General features: G+C 47.3%; 1 protein-coding gene across 1 annotated transcript in view; it reads left to right on the top strand.

The window, feature by feature from the left end:
- Nucleotides 1–22,728, top strand: part of LOC144770439 (uncharacterized) — a 226,810-nt gene that overhangs the window by 99,053 nt on the left and 105,029 nt on the right. Inside the window, exon 9 of the mRNA XM_078654957.1 lies at nucleotides 13,688–13,897. Within this exon, the coding sequence (XP_078511083.1) occupies nucleotides 13,688–13,897 (210 nt within the window). The remainder of the gene's footprint in view (nucleotides 1–13,687; nucleotides 13,898–22,728) is intronic.

Raw genomic sequence — 22,728 nt, forward strand, 5'->3', positions numbered from 1 at the left:
CCTCTTCGGCAGAACCCAGATCGTCCGCCTCCCACCCTTTTGCTCACAAACCACCGAGATCATCTGCGGTGTCCCACAGGAATCCTCCCTCAGCCCGACGCTGTTCAATATCTACATGGCTCCTCTCGCGCACGGCAACATAACCTCAACATCATCTCCTACGCCGACGACACCCAGCTGATCATATCCCTCACCGAAGACCCCCACACCGCCAAAGCCAACCTACACAGAGGAATGAGGGCCGTAGCCGACTGAATGAAGGACAGCAGACTGAAGCTGAACTCAGACAAGACGGAGGTCCTCATTCTCGGACCAGCCCCATCAGCCTGGGACGGCTCCTGGTGGCCCACATCGCTAGGCACACATGCAACCTGGGGGACATCCTCGACTCCACCCTCTCCATGACCAGGCAAGTCAACGCCGTCTTCGTGTCCTGCTTCAACACCCTCTGAATGCTCCGCAGGATCTTCAAATGGATCCCTATCGACACTAGAAAAACCGTCACCCAGGCCCTCATATCCAGCAGACTCGACTACGGGAACGCCCTCTACCCAGAAACTACAAACAAGCTCCTGAAACGACTACAGATCTGTTCCTGAGGCTTAGCCGGGAACTCGCACACACGCACATCTATTTTTAACCTTTCTGTTTGGAAATATTTTATGTCTGTAACAGTGTGAATGACAACTACTGTTGCATTTTAGATTTGGGGGCTTGTGTGTTTTGCTCTTGCCTCAGCCAACTTTGGGCACTGATACCACAGCGTGTGTTAGAATCAGATTCTACAGCGTGTGTGAGTAATACTTTGCTTTACCTAACTCCACGCTGGATTTTGGTCGCTGCTTCTTGCGCGGCCGCCATCTTGGGGCAAGTAGGTTGACACGCTAGTGTTTTGCTTCAGGTGACCTGCCCTCCCCCTATATGACTAGTATGCCTCCGAGGACGTGCAGCGGACGAGTGCAGCGGGCGCACCCTATGCGCGCCGGAGGTGCGCCAGAGGTAAGCCCGTCTACGCCCGTCCGCGTCCCGGAGGTGCCCGGGCCCACCGCTGTTATTGCAACTCTAACCCCCACTTCGGGAAACCCACATAGCTATGACTCCACAACTCTCTATAGGTTAAAGGGAAATATTGGTTGTGACTGCCCGAGCCTTTGTGTGAGCCCTCTATTGATGTTTTAAACTGTACACGCTGCGGGTGGACGGTTAGTACCGCACCCCTTAGACCGGCCACTGTCTGTGTGACTAACCCCTCTGATCTGTCGCAGACCAAGGGTAGGCCCTACTCCTGTATGCTTCTCAATACTCGATCTGTGGGCAAACATGCCCTAGATCTTTTCAATCTTTTAACAGAGTATAAGCCGGCATGCCTCTATCTAACAGAGACCTGGCTGTGCGATGCTTCAAGCCCTGATATTACCATTGCCCTCCCTTCGAATTATTATATGGTGAGGAAAGACCGTGCTCTGGGTAGGGGTGGAGGTGTGACCATTGTGGTAGACAGGTGATATTCATGCTCAGTGGTTGAGACAGAGGCTATCGCAGGAGTAGAGTCACTTGGCTTTTGTCTCTCTCTCTCCTCTCACCAGTCGTGTGCCGGTTTGCTGTTGTATAGGCCTCCGGGTTACCTCAGCTCTTTCTATGAAGACCTCCATCTGGCTATGTCCCTACTGATTATGAAATAAAAGCCCTGCTTACTTCTTGGAGATTTTAATATTCATATGGAGGCTGCGGACTCCTTGAAACTCCAGGATGTAACTAGCACCTTTGGTCTCTCCCCATATATAGTTTCCGCAACCCATAATAAAGGTCATATTCTGGACCAGATATACTCTTCGCTTCCTATTTTGTCCTTTTCTCCGTTACCCCTGACTTGGTCGGTCCACTACCTGCTGAACTTTGATATACCTAATATTTCTAAGACAACTAGTAGTGGCGTAGACTTCCAGTCTACGGCTTTCCGCCCCTATCATCGGGTTACGGCTGATATGTTGGAGCATTCCCTCACTATGCATCCTTGCCTACTCACGGGTAAGTTGGAGAACGATCTTGCCACTTTTCAGTCATGGCTCCTTCAGCGCTTTGATGAGTTCCCACTCAGCCCAAATCCGGACGACGTACATCGGCTCCTTGGTTTACCCCTGCACTTCATGAGATCAGAAGAAGCTGCAAGAAGGCTGAAAGAGTATGGCGTCGTAGTTATGATGAGGCATCTAAAGTTATGTATAAAGTCCTCATCAAGGACTATCATAAAGCTATTGTAGCTGAGAAGAAAGTGCACTTCGCCAGAAGAATCGATTCAGCGAGTAACATTAGCAAAGACATTTTTTAAATCGTTAAGGAGTTTACTTCCCCTGCGGCCTTAATTTTCAAACCCTCCCCATCTGAACCTTGGGTTGAGCAATTGGCGAAATTTTTCTCGAATTAGATCTTGAGCATTCAGGCCTCCTTTTTGCCGGATACTCCTATGAATGAGGCTCCTTTAATGCCGTCTGGAATATATCCCCTTCCTGACAATCAGTGTTCCCTCTCTGATAATCATATGCTTACAACCTTTCCACCCCTATCTCTCCAACTGTCATTGCATATGTTACTAAAATTAAAATCCGGCTCCCCATCGGATCCTTGTCCGGCTAAAATTTTAGCCAAAATGGCCCATGTCATTAACCCTTTGGTTAATTCGATTCTTAACGCCTCTCTTGAAACCGGTATCGTCCCTAATACATGGAAAAAGGCACACATTGTCCCACTGCTAAAAAAACCTAACCTTGACCCTTTAGAGCACTGTAATTATAGACCAATCTCGTTGCTCCCCGCTTTGGCGAAAAAAGCTGAAAAGCACGTACATTCCACCCTCTCCAGCTTTCTTGAAACTCGAGACATCCTGCACCCTACTCAGTCTGGTTTCCGCTCAAATTTGAGCACCGAGACAGCTTTATTGGAAGTAACCGAGTCTATCAAGGAGGTTACGGATAGTGGTGGGAAGGCGATGCTGGTCCTATTGGACTTGTCGGCGGCCTTTGATACCGTCCCTCACTGCCGTCTTCTTTTAAGACTCCAGGAGATTGGACTGAGAGGGACGGTATTCAATTGGTTCAAGTCCTTTTTGACCGACCGCCAACAACTGGTCTGGGCACCCCCTTTCTCAGCCGCTGTTCCTCCTCTGGCCGTTGGAGTTCCACAGGGGTCGGTGTTGAGCCCCACTCTTTTTAATGTTTATCTCTCTCCTCTGGCGGAATTGGCTTAGTCGCACGGAGCACGTATTGTGTCGTATGCTGATGACACGCAGCTCCTTTTCACCTGCGACAAGAATGCTGACTTCGATGGCACCTCTATCAGGAGGTGCCTTGAGGCCATTTTTTTATGGTTTCAAGAGAACCAGTTCAAATGCAACTCGGACAAGTCAGAGATTATTTTCTTTGGCTGTCCTCCCGATGACCATTGGAAATCCTGGTGGCCGGCCAATATGCATCCTCTTGCATCACCTATATCAGTGGCAAGGAACTTAGGTATAAAGATTGACACAGGTTTAACTTTCAAGCCCCAGATTCTCAACCTAGTTGGCCAATGTTTTGCCTTGTTGCGTACTCTTAGGAAATTTCTTCCTCTCCTATCTCACACTCATAGGAGAATTACAGTCCAGGCATTGATTGGTTCTAGACTAGACTACTCTAACATTCTATATTTGGGCCTTCCGGAGTACCTTCTTGCACGCCTACAGACAGTTCAGAATTCAGCAGCGAGGGCCATTTTTGGCCTTAACCGCAGGGCTCACACCTCAGCTCTCCTCGATTCGCTCCACTGGCTGCCGGTGCGGAATCGTATTCATTTTAAAACTTTGATCATGGCCTTCAAATCATTGCACGGTATCGGTGCTGTATACTTAAGGAAAAGAGTTCAATTCTATTTTCCTTCTAGATCTCTCCGCTCGGCCTCACAAGCTTTGGCCATTATTCCAACCATCAAACGTGCTCGCATTGGTGGACGCTCCTACAGATTGCTGGCCCCTAAACTCTGGAATAAACTTCCCTTGTCTCTTAGAAAGCTAGACAATCTGCTGTCCTTCCGGAAAGAAATTAAGACCTGGCTCTTTGGCCTATAGCTCTCTATATTCCTTGGTCTCTCCTCTACAGATGTGTATAGCGCCGGGACACTCTGCCCGAGTAGCCGTGCGCTCTATAAGACACCCATTTAACATAACATAACATAACATAACAACGAATACAGAACGCCTCGGCTCGACTGATCCTCGACGTCCCCAGCCACAGCCACATCACACCCCACCTGAGAGGCCTGCACTGGCTCCCCGTCAACAAGAGGATCACCTTCAAACTCCTCATCCACGCACACAAAGCACTACACAACACCGGGCCTACTTACCTCAACAACCGACTCAGCTTCCACACCCCCACCCTAAGCCTCTGCTCAGCCAACCTCACCCTCGCCACAGTCCCTCGTATCTGGAAAACCACAGCCGGCGGAAGATCCTTCTCCTACCTCGCCGCCAAGACCTGGAACACTCTCCCAACCAATTTACGACAGACTCAGGACCTGCTGGCCTTCAGAAGACTCCTCAAGACCTGGCTCTTCGATCAGTAGCGGGCCACCCCACCCCCCAGCGCCTTGAGACCCTCACGGGTATGTAGCACGCTTTACAAATGTAATGATTGATTGATTGATTGTATGCAGCTGCCTTATGGCGCTATGTAATGCGACACTTCCCCCACCATGGCGCTCAGTTTCAGCTGTTGCATGTGAAACACAAATCACAGCAATGAGCACTACGCTCTCTGAGCTATCCTACCATCTTCACCATGCATTAACTAACCATGACTGACTATATGCAGAGCACTAGTGCCGGTGCTCAGAATCAACAGTTTTAAAAAGCAGGTGCGGACGGGTCATTATCTCTCTCTCTATTTTTGGCCGTCACCCCAGGTGATTTTTTTTTGATCTGCAGGAATAGCAGTCTTCATTGCCTTTCAGGTAACTTCAAAAAGAAATAGCTCTTTCTAAGTACTCTAATTGGGTGTTTTGTATGTGCAAAACAAATGTAACAGCAAATTAATCAAAGGAAAAAGCGTATATTTATACACTACATCATTCGCAAAATTCATTTATGGTTTTTTAATTACAATTCAACATTCTGCCACTTTAATTTGCTACACTCCTCATTAGTATTCTTCATATGTACACAGCGCTTTGATTGTGCAAAAATAATGCTTAAAATAAGTACTATCTCTCTCACTAACTAACTCTCTCTCTCACTAACTAACTCTCTAACTCTCTCTCTCACTAAGTGGCTCTCTCTATCTCACAAACTCTCTCTTATTAACTCACTCTCTCACTCACTAACTCACTCTTTCTCACTCACTAACTAACTCACTCTCTCAACCTCCCTCTCACTAACTCTCTCTCTCTTTCTCTCTCTCGCTAACTCACTCTCTCGCTAACTAACTTACTGTCTCACTAACAAACTATCTCAATCCCTCTCATTATCTAACTCTCTTTAAAAACACTATTTCAAACTATCTCACTCTCTCTCTCTCAAAACTAACTCTCTAATTTCTCTCTCTTATACACTCTCTCTCAATAACTAACTCTCTAACTATCTCTCTCACTAAAAAACTCTCTCTCTCTCACTAACTAACTCTCTAACTCTCTCTCACTAATAACACTCTCTCACAGTAACTCACTCACTAACTTAATACCTATCTCACTAACTAACTAACTCTCTCATTAACAAACTAACTAACTCACTAACTATCACACTAACTGTTATACAGGTACTATTTCCCAAGCTTCAGCCTCCTGTTATTTATGCCCCCCATAACAACGAAAAAACGATAACCAATTACGAGTAGGCTCGTTACCCGTGCGGTGGCTTACGCACTCCTGGTCAACTGGTGGTAGCGACAAGTGTCCCTTCTGTGTCCCTTCTGTGTAACAGCAGTAGAGAATATTGAACATCTTTTCTTCTGCTGCTCTAAGTACTTGTTACCCAGAAAAGTTTGGCTTTTACCAGTCTGCCGCTTATTATGTACTAGATCTGCTGTTGCAGCGACTAGGATTCTTAAAACTGATACTTCCCCCCCCATCGCCATTGGTGTAGCAAAATTCGTGAGCTGGGCTTGGTCAATCCGTATCCGCAACCTTGGTAAATGAAGTTCCCATTGTATATGTTTTTATGACCCTTAGTTCCAATGCAGCACTGTTTTTATGTAGTAAGGGGTCTTCCGATACATCATTGTCTAAAAATATATTACTTTTCTTAACATGGTTTTAATATGTAACGTATTTATTATCTTATATGTAAAAGCGTATGAACTGTTTTTTTTTATTATGTATTTGTCTTTTATGATGCAAATCGAATAAAGACCTCTTGAATCAGAATCAGATAACAAGCAAGCATTGGCACAAGCAAAAACAAGTTTCCAACATTTATAAGACAAAATTAGATAAACACATTATTTAAGAGTAATACTTTTTTAATATGGTCTTTCACTTGGATGTAATTCTTTCTTGGCTATATATAAGGTAACAAAAATGCTATCGACACTTCTGTAGTAGGGGATCTCTGTGTATAGTCATAATCTAGTGAATAGTCCCGCCCATGTGCGTGGACTCCGGAGCAATCAAAAATAATCTCTTAAACTGTCAAAAAATGCAGAACTGCATCGACACTTAAGAGAGAATTTAAAGACAGATAATGCAGCCTATATCCACAGGCTACACTGTCCAGTACTTCAGCTAGATATTCCACCAAAATCCACAAACAGCACAGCCTGTCCAGGGTTTTCTAAGAGAAAAACCTTGCCTTTAACAGCAATACCCTCTGGAATGATAGAGAGGAAGAAGTGGACAGACAAGCCCCATAGGCTGCCATTATGTGGCTCAGAACAGAATACTGTGCCTTTAAGAGAACTTTCCAGAAGTCTCATAGTATCCCAGAATACACTGCAGGTCCCTTTTACTTTCAGTTCTTTTTTCCGGCTCCTGCAAGCAGGACCCTGGAGCATTGAGCTCTCCCTTTTCAAGGGTTTATTGGTGATTTTTCACTTTTTTCTACTTATTTGAGTACTTTTCTGAAGTACTTTGGAGCTTTTCTTCCTTGTGTGTATTTTGGTGCACTTCTTGATTGTCATTATGCCTGCATTATTTGCCAAATGCCCAGAATGCTCCAGGAAGAAGGCCAAGTCGGACCCACACGAGGTGTGTATCATCTGCCTTCCTTCATCCCATGTCCCAGAGGAGTGTGACATTTGTCAGGGTTTCTCTAGCAGGACCCTGAGAGATAGGATGAAGATCAGGCTTCAGGGCCTCGAAGACAGAAGACTGAAGGCACAAGGTGGGTCTGGAAGGGCTTCCTCTGCCCATGCTGAGGCCTCTGGGGGGCTCCCCAGGGGCAAGAAGACCCGCAAATGTCCCCATACTCCGTCTGCGTCGATTGCACCGACTACGGCGTCGAGAGGGATGACTACAGTCTGTTCCCCGTCTCCCCAGGGCTCTGGGTCGAAGCGACGTCGACGTTTGGCGTCGAGGGAACTGAACAGACCGCCGTCGAGGTCTCCGGTGACGATTTCGTCGTCGTCTGCGTCGTCGTCGAGTAATCGACGTCGAGAGGTGGCCCGGCATCGGCGCTTGGCGTCGAGGCGACACCGCCGTTCGCCGTCGTCGAAGAGGAGACGGTTGTCGTCGAGGAGATCCTTGACGTCGAGGAGAAGATCGCCGTCGAGGCAAAGGTCGCCGTCGAGGCGCAGGAGGTCGCCGTCGAGGCGTAGGAGGTCGCCGTCGAGGCGAAGAAGGTCGCCGTCGAGGCGAAGGCATTCGCCGTTGAGGGAGAGGCGTTCGCCATCGAGGGAGAGGCGTTCGCCGTCGAGGGGCCGACGCTCGCCGTCGGGTCGCCGTTCTTCGACGCCAAGAAGGCGCAGAAGGAGTTCTGGCGCCAGGAGTCAGTCTAGCAGGCGCCAAGTGCCTATGGGAGACTCTCCAACGTCCCAGCCTAGAAAGGAGGGCGGGTCACCGGGCTCGGTGTACTCCATAGTGTATACCCCTTCTAGGCAGAAGTCGGTTATGCCTCCTCCTCCTCCATTGCCGAGAGGGCTTCCTTCGCGGGCTCCCACCCCGCCTCCACTTCCACCACTTCCGCCGCGACCTCAACCTCAGCCTCAACCTCAACCTCTACCTCAACCTCAGCTGCCGGCTGACAAGCCTCCTCCGATTCCTCCGAGGACGACTTCACTGCCACGATATCCGGCTCCTCCTAAGGGGGCCCCTCGGCCGAGGGGCCCAACCAAGCCAAAGTCGCCCGCCCCGGTGGAACCGGCGGAGCGACCGAAGCCAAGGAGGTCGCGATCGCGCTCCGGACAGAGGGGGAGATCGCAAAGTCATCACAGGTCTTCCACACGGTCAAGACGGCGCCACAGGAGGCGCGGATCTCGGTCCCGCACGGACTCTTCCAGGACCAGGACCTATTCACCAACTTTATCGGAATCCCCGGGGACGAGAGTGTCCCCGGTGGACGACATCAGCACATTCCAGGATGTTCTCCTGCGGGGTGCAGCAAAGTTGGGTATCACGGTGACGGCTCCAACACCCACGATATCCGTGATTTTTGAGACACTTCATAAGAAGCATGTGGCTCGCCCTTTACTACCTCTGGTACCGGGATTGGTAGAGCCAGCGGAGGAGCTGTTCCTCACACCAGCAGTGACGAAGGCCGCTCCCTTCCGGCTCCTCAAAAAGTACAGGGCCCGGATTCTGACCCGGCTTTTCTGCGGATGGATCCGATTCCGGACTCTGTTATTGTGACGGCGGCCAGGAAACAACATGCTACCTCCCCGTCGTCTACTGTACCTCCTGATAAGGAGAGCCGATGGATCGACTCAGCTGGCAGGAAGGCCTGTGGAACGGCATCTACGGCTATGAAGGCGTCTAGCGATGCTGCTCTGCTAGGGCGGTATGATCGTGCCCTGTGGGAGTCCCTCCAGCAGTTCACGGAACTCCTGCCCCGAGAGAAAAAGGAGGATTTTCATGAGATCCTGAAGGAGGAGATGCTGGTGTCGAACCAGGTCATCAGCGCGGCTGCTGATGTGTCCCTTTTGGCGGCACATGGGTACTGCCATGGGATCAACCAAAGGCGCCATGCTTGGCTTAGGCTCACATCACTCAAGCCGGAGGCTCAGCAGCGAGTGGCCAATCTGCCCTTCTCAGGGAAAACTCTGTTGGGCAGGCATGCGGACGATGAGATGGCCCGCATGAAAGCGGAGGCCGAGACCCTGACGGCTGTTGGGTTGGAGAAGCCCAAAGAGAAGAAGTCCTACCGCCCGTTCCAGAGACGGTTCAAGGCACAGAGCAGAGGGCGAGGGCAGGCTTCGGGACAGCAGCAACAACAGCAGCAGCAGTTCCGGAGGCCCTTCCAGAAGCGCCAGAAGGGTAGAGGCAGCCAGCAGTGCGCTACAGCGAACAAAAGCCCGGCTGGGTCTCGACCCTGAGCAGTTATTTCCCCTACATCCGTTACCCACTCCGGTGGGGGGAAGCGTTCAATTTTTCCTGGCAGAGTGGAGAAAAATTACTCAGGACAAGTGGGTGCTGAATATTGTTTGCAATGGATACAGTCTTCGGTTCATCAGCCCGCCTCCAGCGATTCCTCCGGTCAGCTCGCAGTTTCAACTGCGAGAGCTCCAGGCGGAGGCCGATATCCTGTTAAGGAAAAGGGCGATAGAAGACCTACCTCTGTCTCAAAGAGGAAGAGGTCTGTACTCCCGGTTCTTTCTGGTTCGCAAGAAGGACAAGAACGAGTTCAGGCCCATTCTGGATTTGCGACACGCAAACAAGTGGATTCGCAGAGAGAAGTTTTGCATGCTGTCGTTGCATCAGATTTATCCTCAGCTGCAACAGGGAGACTGGCTATGTGCTATAGACCTACAGGATGCGAACTTCCATGTGCCCATTGCACACAAACACAGGAAGTTCCTGCGATTCCAAGTCGGCGCCAATCATTATCAATACACAGTATTGCCATTCGGGCTGAAGGTTGCGCCCAGAACATTTTCGAAGTGCATGGCGGTGGTAGCGGCACACCTGAGATAGAACAAGGTGTTTGTCTACCCGTACCTGGACGATTGGTTGATCAAGGCCTCCTCCTTCTCGGAAGCTCAAAAGCTCTTCCAGAAAACATGTGTTCTCTTGAACAAGTTGGGGTTGCACGTCAACATGTCCAAGTCTGTCCCGACTCCGGTCCAGTTCATACAGTACTTGGGAGCCTCCATCAATATGCTGTCAGCAAGCGTGTCTCCTTCGGAGGAGAGACGATTATCACTCCTTCGGAAGGCTCAGGCTCTTATGACCACTCCATCTACAACAGTGAGGACGGTGTCTTCTCTACTGGGGTCGATGGCCTCTTGTATCTTCCTCACGCCACACGCCACGGCTGCACATGAGACCATTGCAGGAGTGCTTGGAGGATCTGTGGGATCAGAGGAAAGGATCTTGGGACGACAGGATACGGCTGTCTCAGCATGCTCTTCAGTCTCTGAAGTGGTGGTGTTCAGCGGAGAATCTCCTCAGAGGGGTTCCCTTCCATAAGGACATTCCCACGCAGACTATCGTGATGGATGCGTCTCTCCACGGCTGGGGGGGCGCACTCCGGAGACTTACAGATTCAAGGGACGTGGTCCCCGACGGAGTCCACGTACCACATCAATTTCCTGGAACTCACAGCTGTTCACTTGGCACTGAAGGCCTTTCATCCGTCCTTCCAGACCAACTCTCTGCTTGTTCAGACGGACAATACGACCACAATGTATTACCTCAACAAGCGGGGGGGGTCGAGATCGCGCACTCTGTCGCGCTGACTGCCTACAGGAAATGCCCTTCACAGACTTCCTTCTTTCGGATCCCTGTGATCAAAGATTTGTTGGAAGGCTTGAAGAAAGTATTCTCTCCTGTCCGGCTTCCTTCACCTTCATGGGAATTGAATGTGGTGCTGTCCAGATTGATGGAGGAGCCTTTTGAACCTATTCATAAGGCTTCGTTGCAGCACCTGTCCTGGAAGGCGGAGTTCCTCGTGGCCATTACATCGGCCCGCAAGGTGAGTGAAATTCAGGCATTGTGTTGCCAAGAACCTTATACTGTATTTCATGCTGCTAAGGTTGTTATGCGTACTCACCCTAAATTTCTTCCAAAGGTTATATCTGATTTTCATGTTAACCAGACCATAACTTTACCTACGTTTTTTCTGAATCCTTCCTCTCCAGCGGAAAGGTCCCTGCATTCCCTGGATGTTAGGAGGGTGTTGAAATTTTATCTGGATAAAACCAAGGATATTCGTAGGTCAGACCAATTGTTTATCAATTAAGGATCAGTCAGGACGGGTCTTGCTACCTCTAAACAGTCCATCTCGAGGTGGATTGTGTCCTGTATACAATTGTGTTACCAAAAGGCTAATAAGACCTTAGGGGGTAAACCTAAGGCTTATTCCACCAGGGGCAAAGCTGCCACGACTGCTTTGCTCCGTAATGTTCCAATTGCAGAAAACTGCAAGGCGGCCACTTGGAAGTCGGTCCATACCTTTGCTAAGCATTACTGCCTGGACACTGATGCCAGGGCAGACGCTCAGGTTGGGCAGGCTTCGCTGGGAAATCTGTTCGCACAGTAGTGGTGTTATTTCTCTTTTCTCCACCACCACTTTGGTGTGGGGATGGGCTTGCCAATCTATTCACTAGATTATGAGTGTACACAGAGATCCCCCACTACAGAAGGAGTAGTTTCTGTCCTGTAACTCAAGTTCTGTAGTAGGGGTATCTCTGTTATAGTCATAAGCGCCCGCCCTCCTCCCCGGTGGAGAGAGATATTCATGTAAGAAATGCTACAGGTCTTGCGTGTTACGCCTTCAAAAAGAACTGAAAGTAAAAGGGACCTGCAGTGCATTCTGGGATACTGTGAGACTTCTGGAAAGTTCTCTTAAAGGCACAGTATCCTGTTCTGAGCCACATAATGGCAGCCTATGGGGCTTGTCTGTCCACTTCTTCCTCTCTGTCATTCCAGAGGGTTTTGCTGTTAAAGGCAAGGTTTTTCTCTTAGAAAACCCTGGACAGGCTGTGCTGTTTGTGGATTTTGGTGGAATTTCTAGTTGAAGTACTGGACAGTGTAGCCTGTGGATATAGGCTGCATTATCTGTCTTTAAATTCTCTCTTAATTGTCGATGCAGTTCTGCATTTTTTGACAGCTTAAGAGATTATTTTTGATTGCTCCGGGGTCCACGTACATGGGCGGGACTATTCACTAGATTATGACTATAACAGAGATACCCCTACTACAGAACTGGAGTTACAGGACAGAAACTACTCCTTCTTAATTGTAACTTTTCAGCATTGTACCAACTAATGTGCAGCACAGCTTAAAAACATAAGTAAAGTCAATATCTCTAGCTAAACACTTATAAGGTCCCAAAGGCAAGACCTATTGGAAATGCCAATGCTTGTTTCTTATACACCTATGATAGTCTGTCTAGCTTACTGATGATGTAACAGACATGCTGGTATTGGTCTAGGCTGGCCTTCGTTGCATGTGCACCTTGAGCACACTCTCTGGGTTCTTTGGAAAACAGTGGAAGGGAGAAAGTCAGCAACAGGATTTCTGGGTGGAAGGAGCTAAAGAATGCTAGGTTATCATTCTGTTCCTCAGATTCCAGCCCATCAAAATCCAAACATTGTCCCACTGGCTTTCGTCTTCCAGGCTCACTGACTTTTTGTGTAGAGCCCACATTTCCTGGTCCTTGTCTGGCAATCTGGCTATCTGGTCCAGCTTGTCCTTTGCCGCTGCACGTCAGCATTTAGTGGAGTCACGTCTGAACTGGAAGGAGGTGATGTCCACCCTTATGGTCTTTACTTCTGGATTTCTTTTACTGTGCTGACTTCTACCTCAACAATAGAGGATTTGATGGAAGAAAGTTCCCCCATAATGGACTCCAGCATTACTTCTGTGTCTGTCCTTGTGGGATTAGACTGGGTTTAGCCATATTTCCTTGAATTCTCACACAGTGCTTAACCCCTTCGATGCTTGTGATGGAACCGTTCCGTCATCAGTCACGCTGAGCTCTGCTGATGATGGAACGGTTCCGTCACAACCGCACCCTGTTCTGGAATGTCCAGCACAGGGGTGGAATCGGCGCCGCACGGAAGCGGTTAAGCAAAGAGGAGTTGTTTTGGGGCGAACAAGAGGCAAGGCAATCTAGAAGGAAACTGTAATGCCCTTCACAGTGACCAGTCCTTGACAGTATATCTGAAGGACCGCCCTAAATGGGCAGACCATCATATGCATACTGTGGCAGATGCGTTGTCAATCAAAGACACTTGATGATGTGTCCAGCAGAGATTCACCAACAGGAAACCTCCTGCAAACCGCAAGTGTGTTGGTCTGAGAGGTCGACCAATTTGCATGAGTGTTCCTGCTCAGGAAATCTGAGTGAGGCCCATGGAAGCTAATCAGCTATATATATCCATGGGATCCTAATCTCTGGAAGAGGATGTAATCTCTGCAGACTTTGATCAAGAGTGTGACCTGGGAACAAAACAAGGATTTGCCTACTTATGCAATAATTTCAATTTGTCTTATGTTTTAGCATGCATACTGTGACTATGATCATCACAGTAATCAACATGTATAAGATTGCTGTTCTCTTTTGTAGGCCTCAGGGAAACATCACTTTCAAGCTCTCAGTGCAGCCTTGCATCAGGGGTTCAGACTCCATCATCAGATGCATTTTTAACAGAAAAAAAGGCCACTCAGTTTGAAGAAGATTGTGGTGACCAGGCTGCATTAGAAGATCTTCAGTCGCCAAACATCCAGTGTGTGAAGAGTGCAGAGGCCAGCCATTACTTTGCCCATCATCAAGAAGGTATGAATGTTTTCTGTGTTTATAAATGTCCACAGGCGTTCATGCATGTTCTTCAATATATGTTTATTTCATAACAAGTGTTTTTTTGTCTTGATGATAAACCAGTGACAAAATATCGAGATGTTAAAGAGAAGTTATTCATATCTTTATCTCAAGCCACTGAATGGGAAAGTCTGGCAAACCTTTTCTTCTATGCGTTTTCAACTGCCTCCTGCCAGACCCAGCCTGGTTTAAAAAGCTTTTGGGTAGAATGTTTGAATCAGTGTCTTGGTTTCATCTAGTGCTTTACACGTTTAATAACTCCCTCCTCTATCTTAACTGAAAGAATAGAATGCGCTAAGCTTGACGGCAGAAGAGTAAATTGCAGTAATCCAGATGTGCATTTATGATTGTTGTGTCATGCTGTAAATAAATACAAGAAAATAATGAACCAATCACCAACACCTGAAGGGCTTTTGTGTAGCCAAGAACATTCATAAAGTGTATTCTATTTATTGATGAAAGTAGATACCTATATCAGGAACTCTATCAACCTCAGTGGAATGTACAATTATTACTACTTTCTAGAATGCTGGAAGTCTACTGGAGTAAGTCTGTAACAGCTGATGACCAAGTGAATTAAACAACGCTGTTTAAAAGTTTTTTCAATTCACATCCATGAACTGGACCTTCTCCTGTGCTTTTTCTTAGCCACTTTTCTTGAAGTATCAAAGAATAATAATAATCATAATCACAGCGTTGTACTTTAACAACATGTTTGCCCTAATGCTAGCTACTAAGACATTACATTGTGTTAATGTGCCCACCACAGTCATCCACTTGTATCCTACATAGTACAGGTTTAAATCTCGGTGCCAACAAGACAGCCTTTATTTGATTAAAAGTTGACTGAATGAGAATCACTGAGTTTAATAATAGTAACATAGAGTTTATAGTACTTACTTACCCAGTGATGAAATTTCTCTTTAAAGTGAAGGCTATTATATGCTAATATGTGCTATGTGTCATGCAGTAGTAGAGATGTCCTACAGACTTGGGGCTCTGTTTCTTTACCTTTAAACTATGCAAAAGTGATTCATCCTTATTGCCTCAGGGAGAACAGCTTATAATGACACCACCTTCCCTCAATTTACTCATCATGTGCCAGCTGAACTGGTGTATTTATAGTGCAGTCTGTACATGGTCTCTTACTAAAGGAGTAGGCACCTGAGCACCTAGCCTGCCACTTGCTTGTTTTCTCCAGTTCCTGCTTCTTCCAGCCTGATCCAGTTGCTGCCATTTGACGAAGTGACACCCCGCTGCTCAGATTTTCCCACCCAGGTTTTCCTGCTCACTGTTCTTCCCACCAACAGAAGCTCTGTCCATCCCAGGACCTACTTAATACAGGCTGCAGGGAGACCACATGAGTAGGCACCTAGTCACCTAGCATGCCACTTGGCCTCCAGTTCCTGCTTATTCTAGCCTGAAAGAGTTGCCACCATTTGACAAAGTGACACCGCTGCTATCCCGGGTTTTCCGTCAGGGTTTTCCCACTCATGGTTCTTCCTGCCAACAGGAGTCCTGCACACCCCAAGACCTACTAAATACAGGCCGCAAAGCGACCACACACAGCGGGTGCACCGCTGGTGCACCTAAGGCACTCCGTCTGCCCCCTTCCATGCCTGGACTGCACCCGGCACCACGATCCCTGGACCCCAGCAGATACACCATTGCTGAGCTCTACACCTTGGGCGCTGGAACAAATACTGACACTGCGCCAACCCACCTTCCACGGTAGGACCATTCTCCTGCACCCACTGCCATTTCATCTGCCAAAGCACACACACCAGCTCCACATTGAAAACATCGCAGACACCACCTGAAAACAACCACCAACTCGCAAGCGCCCTTCTCAACACATGGTCACTATTGAATTTGAATTGAATAAGCATTTGTAGAGCGCATGGTTACCCGGATGCATCCCAGTGCAAACACATCATTGGAATTTTGGACCTTATCTCCACCCTCACACCCGACATCCTCTTCCTCACTGAGACCTGGCTCAACCCCACTTCTGTGCCTGACAAGGCCACCGCAATTCCCAAAGGATACAAGATCGCCCAGCGTGACCACATCAACAATCCTTGTGGAGGGATCGTCATCATACACAAGAAATCCATCCAATGCAACACCACAAATCATGACATCACACCAGCTATGGAACACACCAATGTCTGACTCTAAACAGACAGCAAAACCTCGCATCATGGGCACCCTCGCCTATTGTCCTCCAGGACCATGTCCATCCTTCTGCAACTTCATTGCTGACTTCATCGTTTCCTCACCATAGACTCCATTAACCACATTTTCCCTGGCGACTTCAACTTCCATTTCAATGACTTCAATGATATCAACATTGCCAACCTCCTCGACAGCATGAACAACATCGGACTGACCCAGGTCATCCCTGACCCCTAGCACACCTCAGGTCACACTCTAGGCCATATTTTCACCTCCAGAGACTGCATCAGGTACAGCCACACCATGGAATTCACCTCGACCGACCACTCCATCATCCACTTCAACATCACCAGCTCACAGACTTCCACCCCCAGTCTGCCCAACATCCCCCACTGCAGCTGGGGCAAAGTCTCAAAGGACACATGAATAAATGCCATCAACACCTACCACCCATCCAACAACCTAGACCAGAACATCAGAAACTTCAACAATTGGATCACCTATTTTGCCAACAGCGTCGCTCCCATTGGCAACCCACAGAAGATCCACCAAGCAGTCAAGCTTCTACACTGAAGACCTGAAGGCTAAACAACACTTTAAACAACTGGAAAGGAGATGTTATGTTATGTTATGTTAATTTTCGATTTATATAGCGCCAAATCACCGACAGGTCTCTTAGCGCTTGCTTTGGGAACCCGTCCTGGCTTTCCCTGCGAGATTACCCCTACTGGGCATCCCCAAGGTGAAGACCAGGCATCCCGCCGCGGGGGGCCATAGTGGAGATTAAGCAAGCTATTGCCCAGAGCTGCAGAGTGTGAACCCATGATTCGAGTAGGCACCGAGGCGAGAATTATCGAGTCCGTGGACATTTGGGCTCAAGACCCTGCCGCGTCGGGAATTGAACCCTGGTCCCTGGTCTGATCTCTGCATCAGGGTCTGCCTCCTCTAACCAGTGAGCCACACTTCTCCATGGCACACGAGCAAGGACACGAATGACAAGACTGACTTCCAGACAACCCTCAATCTCTACCACAGACAGCTGAGATAATCGAAGAAAAAGGCCATTAGCCTCACACATTAAATTAATCACAGACATCCGACTAACCGAATGGAGCCAGTTCACCCTACAGGACACTGCCTTCATCACAAACTTGGTCCACTCAGAGTCCTCAGCCGACCCATGCCCTCACCACATCTTCAACCTAGGCAAAGCCAGAATCAGCCTCATAATCACCAGCTTGTTAAACACCTCAATTGCTAAAGCCAACTTCCCCGAGGACTGGCGCCACACGCTGCTGCTGGCGGCGCTGAGCGCACTCCTACGCTTGTGCTCTGACGCGTCTTGTATGTTGCCTGATTGTGCCTTGACCCTGTACCCCCTTTATTTGCCTTGTTTCCAACTGCCTGGTGTATGCTCTACTTTTTCATTTCTATGTTGTATGCTCTGACGACAGCCTAAGTTGTTTCCTGTTGAAACGAAGATTAACAAAACTCTTATCCTTATGTATTCCATAGCACTACTGTCACCTACAATTGTAGAATTTGTTTGCATAACTGTACATGCAATATTTTTGTGCTATTTTATGATGGGCAAGCTCTAATAAACATATTTTAAAAAAAAAAACTTCCCCGAGGACTGAAGGCATTCAGAAATCAACACCGTACTAAAGAAACGATTGGCAGACCCCAGCGATCTCAACAACTACCGACCGATCTCCCTGCTCTTGTTTCCAGCCAAAGTATTAGAAAAAGACATGAATCAACAACTTTCCTCACATCTGAAACGGAACATCCTACTCGACTCCTCCCAATCCGGATTTCTCAGCAACCACGGCATCGAGACAGGCTACATCCGAGCCCAACACGACCCAGTTGAGACTGCCTCTCTGATCCTTCTAGACCTCTTGACAGCCTTCGATACAGTCTCCTGCCACACACTACTCAGATGGATCACCTTCTTCCTCGTCAGAAGAACTCAAAAAGTCAGTCTTCCCCCCTTCACCACCAAACCCAAGGTATAAAACAACCACAGTACGAATATTATGTTTAAAATGTTGCAAAATCTCAAAGAAGCTAAAAAGCGACCAAGACCAACTATCACCTCTAGGAACATAAATCCACAGGATGATTTAATACACATGAAGGGGACATGCCATTATATTTCACAAATAGAAGACATCGAAAGTCTAATTCCGGCATCCAGGCGTGAACAGACAGTGTGACCCTGGGCACATCATTTTATGTCTCGCGGTTTTGGAGCATTTACAAACCAGTTGAATGGCATTATTAAGAGCTCTTTAAACCTTTTGCTTCCTAGTTCAAGGACTGCATGGCTCTATCCCTATTATGACTTGCCTCAGATCTGGAGAATAACCCCTTGTCCAAGATGTGCTAATTTCATTGTCCATTTAGGCACTTGACGCCTGAACTGTTGGAGGAAGGTACTGTCATGGGGGGGAAAGGAGGAGCAGATAAATATCTGAAGGACGGTGCCCTCCTTCCCCAATGGAACTAACCCTACTCCACTCCAAGAGATCCGAAATGCCATTGATCTGTTACTTTCTAGTGCTTTGCGATTCGCATTATCATCAGGGCTATAAGTGCTCATAAATTAATCAAGGCAGAGATGACAAGTATTATCTTTCCTCAAATTAGGGACTATTTTTCGAAAATGAAGGCAGGTTTTACCCAAGCCAGCCGCATGAAAGAGATGTAAAATAGCATTCTGAACCGAAGAAGTGCAGGTTCTACCTGATGACAAGCAGAACAGAGCCAAGAAACCTAACCGTTCATTTATTTATTTTGAAGGTTTTATACAGCGCGGACAAGATCTTTGCAGATATCAGAGCGCTTTCCAATCAGTGAGGCTAGTTATACCTAATACTAAAAGAGGGAAAAATCACGAGTAGCATAACAAATTAAAAGGAAATTCTATGGAGGAAAGATCACGCATGACATGAACAGTTTGTGTACAGGGGAAAAAGCGTAGAGTACATGACAGGAGCATCTTAGTTAATAAAAAAGTCCCGGGCTGAAAAATGAGATTAGGATGTTTAGTTGGATCCTTAATGCAGAGAAGTAAATTAGCAAGACTTTGAGCTTTACAGTGGCTCTTGAGAACTGCAGCAACTCTAGGATATTTCCTGCTCCTAAGGCGCTGCTTGCACCATGCCATAGCCCCTTGGTAAAGACGGAAAACCTCCATTTAAAACATTTATTATGGAAGGACTAGTTGCATTGTCTCATAAATCTATGCTCACACTAATTGGGAAATGCGCTGGAATAATTAAAGTTGTCTTGTGTAAAAGATGAAACACGGTGGCCGCGAAGTGCACGCTGCGCTGAATAAGGGAAAGGAAATACAAACGCCTGCGTGTTGATTGAAGCTGCAATCAAAACAAGCGTTTGCAATGCAATAGGACTCGCATTTACGCAAGACCTAGTGCATTGCAAACGGGAGTGCGAGTGGGGGCAGGGGTGCGAGAAGGCACGGACAGCAGTAGTGCGGGCAGAGGGGTGGCGGGGTGCGAGAACGCACAGACAAAGGGAGTGTGGGCGGGGGAAGAAGGCACAGCAACGGAAGTGCAGGTGGGAGGGGGATAAGAAGACACAGCAACAGGAGTGCGGGTGGGAGCGGGGAAATATAGTGCTCTAAATAACATGTACCATACATGTTAACAATCGAAGTAAAGGACCCAGTAGCCAAGGGAGGGTACAAATGACGACATGGCCATAATAAGGTGGGACTAACAAGCCTCATAATCAATCAGAAGACAGAATTTACGAAGGACAAAGACAGAAGCCAATGAAAAATATGTGTGGAGATTGAGGGCAGCTTGTCTCCCATATCTCTTCTACTGCATGCCTCGCAGAGAGAGCAGCGCATATGCAATGCTGCTGAAGCTCAACCTAAAAATGAAACTGAAACGTTTAATTTTTCTTTTCGAAAAACATCCTGTTTTCTTTTAAGGAAAAAGGGCTGCATTTCAAAATTAAAAATAACCTTGTTTTATTTGAAAACAAACAAAGACATGGTGGTCTGCTATCCCCAGCAGGTCACCATCCCTGTGTTTTTAGTGATTCACAATGGATCACAAATTGCGACCTAGCTCATGAATATTGATGAGGTGCCCTATTTGAGAATTGCTAAATGCGCCTGAGACACATTCGTACATTGCATTTTGCGAGTCCCTAATTGCAAGTTGCAAAGGGTTGCAATTAGGAACTCACAAAATGACTCGGTCGTACAGAGTTTGCAGTCTACTTGCTATCCTGCAGTAAGAAAACCTGAGAGTTCTGGAGGGCGGATCCCTGTTTCTAGAAATCATAAGGTTCCAATTGTTTTGTCCAGTTTGTATCATCAGTGCCTGATGTGCACATAATATCTGTGTCCGACTCACAAATTCCAGGATGTAGAACTGATAAATATACTCCCTTTATACTACTAGTGGTTTTGTGGGAGATTTCCAACGTATGTGGGGTTTACAAATAATTCCAAGAGAACACCTGCACATCAATGGGTTTCTTAGATTTGACATACTCTAATTTTTAAAAATGACTTATGCCAAATCTCTATGAAAATATTCTGCATTAGCAAGTAGGGCTGAAATGTGTATTTGCACAATCTTTATTTTTTTCCATTAAAGAAATATTTTTCAGTATGGAGAAAGGCTTTACCTTATGCAATTATTAAATATCTGGGGCTTCCATGCCTTTCATTCCCCTACAAAGTCAGTTACTTCCAGGAATACTCCAGTTGACAATATTTGCTAATGCAATCTTTCTGCTAAGTAGAACATTCTGAATGAGAAAATGATGCAGAAATATGTATTGGTACATATATTAAATTTGGTTCTCCACATGGGAATTATTTTGTCAATGAAGCTCCTCTATCCCCATTCCCCAGTTAAATATTAGAGCTTATCTTTTTGTTATATGACGTTTGTTAAGCGCATATATCACTGTTAGGTCTCATAGCACTGATACAAGCAGTAGCAGTAGGTAACAGAGAGGACGATCTGAGGGTGAGTGCAATTAGAATAATAGAGTTTTGAGGGACTTGTAATAAAAATTGTTTATGATCGCTTTCTATTTGATGGTGTATGGGCAGCATGGTCCAGATAGTGGGGGCAATTTTGGAGAAAGAACTGCCGCCGTATTTGACGGTACGGGTCTTTGGTATGGTTAGGAGATATTTACTGGCTGAGCGCAGGGTTCTGGCGGGTTGATACGAGATTAGTTTCTGCGCTAGGTAGTGGGGTCCCTTTTTGTTTAGGGTGTTATGTACAAGGCAGCATATTTTTAAAGGTGATCCGTTTTTTAATGGGCAGCCAGTGGAGGGATTTCAGACTGGGGGCAGAGGGCGAACGATTGGGGAGTTTACGGACCAGTCTGGCCACAGTGTTTTGCAGGACCTGGAGTTTGGTTAGATGAGCTTCAATTATGGGTGCCAACCGAGCGTTCCCATAGTCAAGGCGACTGATGATCAATCCTTGCACTAATGGCATACGTGAAGAGAGTGGTATCCATTTGAAGATTTTTCTCAGGCTGCGCATTAGCCCATAGCATGTGCGCACTACCTGGTTGATGTAGTCCGACATACAAAGTTTGGTGTCAATTGTCACGCCTAGGTTGCGTGCTGCCATTTTCGGAGGAGGGCAGGTCCCTAACATGGAGGGCCACCAGTCATCGGTCCACAGTTGCTGGGCCTTACCGAACAGTAAGATCTCTGTTTTTCCGGCATTGAGTTGGAGGTGGTTTGTAGTCATCCAGTCTTTAATGTCAATCAGACACTGTTTAAATTGGAGTTTTGTGTAGCTGGGATCTGGATCGAGGGTGAATAATATTTGGGTGTCGTCGCTGTACGACACTGTATCAAAGCTGTGAGCTTTGATTATTTTGGCCAGGGGAGATAGATACAAGTTAAAAAGGGTGGGGCTCAGTATGGAACCCTGGGGGATGCCCTTATCTATAGGCTGGCTACTGGATGTGAAAGATCCTATTTGGACTTTCGAAGTATGGTTGGTGAGGTAGTTCTTGATCCAGTTTAGCGCAGTGCCCTCAACTCCAAACTCATACAGTCGATCAAGGAGGATGCTGTGGGAGATGGTGTCGAAGGCTACCGACAGGTCTAATATCACCAAGACGGCGGGTTGTTTGGCATCGAGGGCGAGTTTGATGTTGTCAACCATCTCGAGTAGTGCCGATTCGGTGCTGTCGAAGGCTCGGAACCTGGACTGTGAGGGGTCAAACAGGTTATTGTTCTCAAAGTGCGCAGACAATTGCTTGTTTTCTAGTTTCTCCAAAACCTTCCCGAAGAGAGGTAGGAGGGAGATGGGTCTGTAATTACTATGCACCTTGGGGTCAGAGTTAGGCTTTTTGAGAATGGATTTTACTATGGCCTCTTTCTAGGTGTTGGGTACAGTAGACGGAGACAGTGAGTTGTTGAGTAGTTTAGACAGTCTAGGAGTGAGGACAGGTCCAATTTTGGATATGATCTGGGCAGAGGCTGGGTCAGTGGGGGAGTCTGATTTGATCCTAGAGAGGGTTAGTAGGACTTCTTCCTCGGTAGTGGGGTGGGATTCTCTGAGGGGTGTGAGAGAGGGTCTGGG

This window comes from Lissotriton helveticus, chromosome 7 (assembly GCF_964261635.1).
Source record: "Lissotriton helveticus chromosome 7, aLisHel1.1, whole genome shotgun sequence".
Taxonomy (NCBI): Eukaryota; Metazoa; Chordata; class Amphibia; order Caudata; family Salamandridae; genus Lissotriton; species Lissotriton helveticus.